Source organism: Neospora caninum, chromosome VIIb, assembly GCF_000208865.1.
Source record: "Neospora caninum Liverpool complete genome, chromosome VIIb".
NCBI lineage: Eukaryota > Apicomplexa > Conoidasida > Eucoccidiorida > Sarcocystidae > Neospora > Neospora caninum.
This window is the reverse complement of record NC_018394.1, coordinates 4,397,274-4,403,630: the sequence shown is the minus strand read 5'-3', so window position 1 is coordinate 4,403,630 and position 6,357 is coordinate 4,397,274. Positions and strand designations below refer to the sequence as shown.

General features: G+C 56.5%; 1 protein-coding gene across 1 annotated transcript; it reads right to left on the bottom strand.

Moving 5' to 3' along the window:
* Nucleotides 1-2,260: 2,260 nt before the first annotated feature.
* NCLIV_029350 (conserved hypothetical protein) lies at nt 2,261-6,357 on the bottom strand (the record flags this gene model as incomplete). Its single annotated transcript, XM_003883131.1, has 6 exons — nt 2,261-2,530; nt 2,983-3,407; nt 3,940-4,342; nt 4,749-4,849; nt 5,278-5,604; nt 5,889-6,357. 6 exons carry the CDS (start codon nt 6,355-6,357, stop codon nt 2,261-2,263), a joined length of 1,995 nt encoding a protein of 664 aa, XP_003883180.1.

Below are 6,357 nucleotides of genomic sequence, written 5' to 3'. Positions count from 1 at the left end.
GACAACGCGGCGGACTCGACGGCACACACGGCTCGCGGAGAGCGGAAAAGAACGCAAAGGAACGGCGATGGGAGGGCACTTTAGGAGCCCGCGCCTCGCTTCTGCGGCCTCACACAAAATTGGCAAGAAGCAGGAAAAACACAGTCAAACTCGAGACAAAAGAAGCCGCTTTCTCCGCGTTTTCCCGCGCACGTGAACGCGCCACGAACAGAAAGGCCTGCGCTTTTCTCGTCGCTCGCTAAGCTGCCGCGGAGCGCTGTGCACTGAGCGCGCCGAGACTCTCACTTTTGAGCCTATTTGCGGAGTGAAGACAGAGAGGTCTGGCACAGTGCGCGAGAAAAGAGGGAGATTTCCGGAACACGCAGCTAAACTGCCTCGCGAACAAACAGCCTCAGACGCGCTCCAGGCCGGCGCTTTCGAAAACACGCAAAAAAGGGCGAGAGAAGCGCGACTAATGAGAGCCGCGAGGACAAGAAAGCTGTGCATGCAGCGCCGCGCTGCCTCGCCCGACGGCGAGAGCCTCTGTGGCTTCACAACCAGCGGGGAGCCGCACGGAAATCGATCCTTTCTCGTGTTTCTGCAACCCGAGTCGAAACGATATCCAGACCTATCGCCTTCTCTCTTGGAATTTAAAGAGGAGTACTGTGACGTTTACTACCTCGAAACATAGATCCAGGACAACGAATCTACACATACATACACTCACACGCTCATATATATATATATATATATATATATACATAATATTATATATATACGCACATGTGGCACTGTAAAATACGCTGGCGTCGCCCTGCGTTTTGAGAGTCCTTGTGTGTTTGGGTAGGGAGATGTGTATCTCCTCGAATGTGACCCACTGTAGGTGCCTCGGAGAGCCACACATTTGCCCTCAATGCTCGCGTTCCAGTCGAAGAATTTCTTCAGTCTGTTTCGCATAGAAGCTCCGCTCTCTCTTCCCCGCACGCCAGCGTGACAGGCCTGGTGTTTCGACGAAACAAAAGTTGGAAACCGCGCAGGACGGACACACTGAAAAGGGTCTACCCAGCTGCGTTGGGTTCGGAGCTTTTTACCCGCGGACGAAAACTCGCGCAGAATCCACTGAGGTGCACGCCCGAGCGTTTTCTTTTCGTAGTTCTACGAATCGGCAGCTCGGAACGGTGATGAGGCTGACTGTGTGACACATCGAGACTGAACGACTTGCGGGAAACGAGACGGCTTCCCGGCGTTGCTAGCAGAATCGTGCACAGCGGCGTGAGACTGGCAATAGATCGGATGCGTTGCTCGCAGCCTCGCTATCAATAGGTCTGCACTATAAATGCTCATAAATAGACATACGTTGATGAATGCGTATGTGTTTTTTGCGTTGACAGCGCAGAAAGCTGTGGCGAGGAACCGGCGGGTTCGTCTTTTGTGTCCCCTTTGGGGATGCGAGGGTCTAGCGGCTCAAAAACACGGCACTTGTTCTTTGCATGCCTCTGTCGTTAAGTGTATTCTCTTTTTTCGGGGCATTCGGTGCGGAAACGACTCAGAAGCCTCTTGGTGGAAACGAAGAAATCGACTAAAAAACAATCACTCCAACAAAGCGAGTGTCCGAGGACGGAATCACGGAAGACGGCTTTTCGTCACACGAAAACACTCCAAACACACACACGAGGCACCTGATCCACACACACACACTTCATGTCATTTTCCCGATAAATTGAGCAGACAGTCCCTATCGAGAAGAAGAAGAACACCAAACGAGCTCTTCTGATTCCCTCGTTGACGGGGGAGAACTCAACAAGGTCGAGTTGCGGCCCTCGTCTCCCCGCTCAACATGTTCAGGCGGCCTTAGTGGCCTGCCGAGTAAAAATATCAAGTGGCAGAAAGTACACACTTTTAGGCGCGAAAAGCGAGACAGAAAAATGATTCTCGACAAAGTAGGCGAAGCTCCACACAAATACAGTTCTACAAAAGGCTCCAAGCATTGCGTTCAACTCTCTGGGAAGTTACGGCCCTTCTGATCGACCCACACACACTCCCGGAAGAATTCTCTTTTCCTTCGTTCGGCTCGGTGCATCCTCAGTTCGGACGCGGGGCCTGACGCGGGTTTTTGTATCCGCACCGTTTTCTTCCACTTTCAAACCCGTCTTTTCTCACTCGCCTTTTCATCACGGAGACGCTCTGCATCGACCCTGAGAAGCAACCCGTTTACGAACGACAAAGGACCACGCCTTAGCTCTCTCGCGAGTGCCGCCCTCTCTTTTGCCGTATACAAGACCTACTCCGCGCTCTCCAGGTGTTTGCACATTTGCGTCCAGAAGCGTTCGAGCGAGATAAACTTCTTTCCGTACTCGCCGAGGGATCCGCGCTGTCGCGACACGTCGTGCTGCGCCATGCACAGGATGTCGCCGTTGTGTGACTTCTTCACAAGAACCTTCAAGTCGCCCAAGAAGTAGACGCCTTTCTGGACACGGCGGAGACAGCGGCTGAGCGGCACCGCTGCGCGCGCCTCCACGAAGCGGCGGAACACCTCGTCGAGGTCAGCCTCCTAGAAGAGCGATTCGGAAAGAACAGGGACAAGCAAGCGATGGAAACCGGAAGGGGAACGGAAAAGGCAAGCGACCGACAGGCACAAGCGCCGCGCTCCTCGCGAGAACCGAAACCAAGCTCGACTTCGAATGCAGGCATCGGCAGACAAGGCCAGTTTCGGGTCAGACCCCAGACCCCTCCCACCCCGCCTCCTCCCCCCCACAGCGAGGCGAGGCGGCGAAGACAGACAGACGAGAACGAAAAGGCTCGACAAAACGCGAGTCAAAAGGCGTCTTTCCCTCGCTTAAACCCCGTCGCTTGCGTCGGTGACCCTACCCCTTTCCGCCTTAGTGCCGGACAACTCAACAGCCGCAGAGGCATGCGTGGCACGTTCGCCTCTTTGCGCCCGTGAAGTCCTGACGCCGCGCAGAGGTGATTGTGGCGCGAAAGTTCGGACGCGATGTTTCTTACCTTCCCTGCGTTGGCGACGCCTGCGTTGTCCTTGCTGGACGCGCGACTGGAGCCCTTGACGCCGGCGGAAGGCTTCACGCTTCGAGCATTCTGCGAGGATCCAGGGGCTAGGGTCGACTTTCTCTCCGGTTTCGTCAACTTGCTGCCGCCTGCTTGGCCGCTCGCGGCTCGACTGTCCCAGGCGCCGGGCGCCCGGCTGTCGGTCCCCTGGCGAGACGCGGCTGCGGTTTGCGAAAAGCCGGAGCTGCTGCGACTCCCATCGTACCCCGTGAACTCTGGGTAGGCGCCTTCGTAGCCTGTGTAGAAGTGCGACGCTCTCTGCTGTTCCAGCAGGTGTTCCAGGTAGCCGATCTTCTGGTTCTGGGCATGCAGGAGACGCTCCAACGGAAGGCGGCTGTCTTCTTGCTCAGCTTGGGCCTCGTCGCCTAAGGGAAGACACAAAAGCGAAAGAAAGGGGTGAACCAGGGAGTGGTGGCCGACGCACAGACACACACTCGCGTGCCACGGTCATCCTGGAAAACGACGGATCGCTCCCGCCAGCCATGGAGTCGAGGAAAAACCTAGGGAAAGAGAGACAAAGAATCCCGCGGCGAAAAATAGTCGTTCAGAGCCAACCGAATCAGCCACTCGCAACCTCAAGGGGAGTCGGGTTTTTGCCTCCCGACCGTTTCCGAGCAGGTGGAGGTTCTTGCTCTCTGCGGCGAGATCTGCCGAGTTCGTGCTTGAAGATCCAACGAGAAAGCAAAGTGGCCCGATCCGTGGTTGCCGGTCCGTGGTTCCTGACACCGCCTCTGGGCCTCGCGCCTTCTCCAGCGTCGCTGCGCAGAAGTGTGGTCAGGCAACCTCACTCCCAGCCACGAACATTTCTTGCATTTCCGGTTCTACGCCTTTTCGCGTGCGCTGTGTGTTGCTCCAACAGGTGGCGTCGCTAGCCGCGAAGCAGCCTAGGTTGCCTACCGTCAACAACTGCCTCCGACGAGCTCCGAGTCTGCGTCGCCTGCGGAGTCTCTGTTTGCTGTGAAAGCTGCTCAGAGCGAAGTTGGCGAAGCACTGAAGGGTGCGGCGCGGCGACGACGCACAAATCCTTGACTGAGAAGTGCTCAAAGTTTTCCGAGCTCGCCTGTGACGCTGGGACAGAGGAATCGCGAACAGTGGTCGCCGAGGAGGCCGCTTCAGGGCCTTCTTTCTCGTCATTGCTCGCCTTCTCCGGCTCTGCCTCCTGGTCGGCCGTCTCGACTTCCTGCTTCTCGGGCGCAGGCTCAAGTCCCCCCCATCGACGACAGAGCTTGATGGCCTCTTCTGCGTGGCGGTTTCTCGAGTTGATAAAGTCCGACATGCAGGTCGGCAAGTTGTTCTGGAGCTGAAGAGAAAGCCAAGACGCGGGTGCACGACGACCGTTGCGCTTCTCCCCAAAAGCGACAAGCAAACGAAAACAGATTACACGGCGAAAGCACCGAACTCGCGAACGCCCCAAGCTGTGTTCTGTCTACCAGCGCGCATTTGGTGCAGAGACACCTCGGAGCAACAAAGACGCGGGATCCGACCGCGAAAGCCAACCTAGGATACTGAATATGACTCCAGTTATGAGATACAGAAAACCAAGTTCTTTAGGACTGCTGTACACCACCACCCCACTGGGCAGCCCGCACCTGTACTTCCTTCGGACCTTCAACCAAAAGCCCCGGCGGAGTCAGCATCCGTCCTCGAGATCGGGGCAAATCAGCAGTCCCAACAGAAGTCCTCTTGCGGAGTCGGAGGATGCTTACCATCTCGTAAAGGCGAATGCCCTTGGGAATCGGACCTGCCATCTGTCCTGTTGCTTCCAGCGTTTGCTTCATCTGATGCATCATTTGATTGTACTTGCCGGCTGAAAAGGACATGCAACGGGGGGGTGGGAGAGAGCACAGCGGGAAGAAAAGGCTGTCAATCACGACCTTCTCGCTGAACTACTCGTCGTCTGAGCACGGGCAACGCCGCATGACCGTTTGGTTTTGGTCCTCAGAAACCATTACGGTAAGGTTGAACTGTCTTTCTATCGAACCCTATGCGGACCTGTAACCATTCTTTTAAGAGTCGGGGCACGATCGATCGCTTGCGGCTGCAAGATACCCGTACTCTAAAGAGGCTGTGGGTTAAGGGAGTCGGCGAGACGAACCGAAACAGAGATCCTGTGAACCTGCGGTATTCCTGGCAAAGTTTGCGGAAGCGTATGAACACTGGATGCAAAGGCATTTTCTGCTTGAGCTACCGGTCGACCTCTTCGTTGAAAAGGCAGGACACTCGTTTGCAGCCTACCATTTCCATCAGGGACAGTGATGACCCCGAAACCTTCTGTAGGTTCCTGAGCGAGAACGCGATTTTGCATCATGCGCACGCCGTTAGCCTGTTTCTGAGCTTCCACATTCATGACTCGCTGAATCTCCTGCTGCGGAGTAACAAGGGTTGAGTTTTGTCGGTTTTGCTCTTCCAGCAGCTTCTGCATGTGTTTCTGCTGGACAATCGGCTGAAGATACGCAAGGGTCGGGGCTTCTGGGCTGAGGAGAGGACACTGAGGAGCCGAAGGCGCTGCATGGAAGAAAGGTGAACCCGTGAGCATCTGGGGGACTTCCGCTGGGCCGAGGCCTGACGCGAACATGCACAAGACGCGCACACACAGCCACATGAAAAAAAGGCACAACTGCACCAAAAACACAACGGCAGCTCGTAGGCACGAGGCAGCCCGAGAGTTTCTACACCCACGTGCTTGTGTACAGACTCGAGAGACGACGCAGACGCTAAATGGTCAAGAAATCCTCTGCACTGTCGGACACGCCCTCTTCCCAGAACGTAGCTGCCTCGAGCGTGAGCAAGCCAGGAACCGGAAAGCCTCCCGACGGCAGGCGACTCTCGAACTGTTCGGTTCTTACCAGCGGCGACTATGTTTTGAGGAGGTCGGACATTCGTGGGAACGAGAGGCCCAGACGGCACAACGCCTTGCATCTCCATGGAGTGGCTGTAGAGCACCGGCAAGTCTTCAGAAGGCGGCACCTCGTTGATGATGGTCTCCTTCATGGGATGCATCTGAGTAATGTCTACGCCCTCAGGAAGGTTGATTTGGGTGAAGGAGCCTAGAGGGCTTGCAGGCATGCCGAGCGCCGCGCACGGAGACTGCGGGAAGACGCTCTGTCCGGCCCACGCGCCGCCGAGCACGGCGTGCACATTGGCTCCGGCGGCCATTGGCAGCGACGGCGGCAAGAACGTAGAACCTGGCGCTTGCATCTGAGCCTGGAAAGACTTTGTCACTGTCGGTTGCGTGCCGACTTGCCGAAGGGTTGCGCCTGGCGAGGGCGCCTGGCAAGCTGCGCCTGACGGGACAACGCAGGAAGTGTCCAGCAT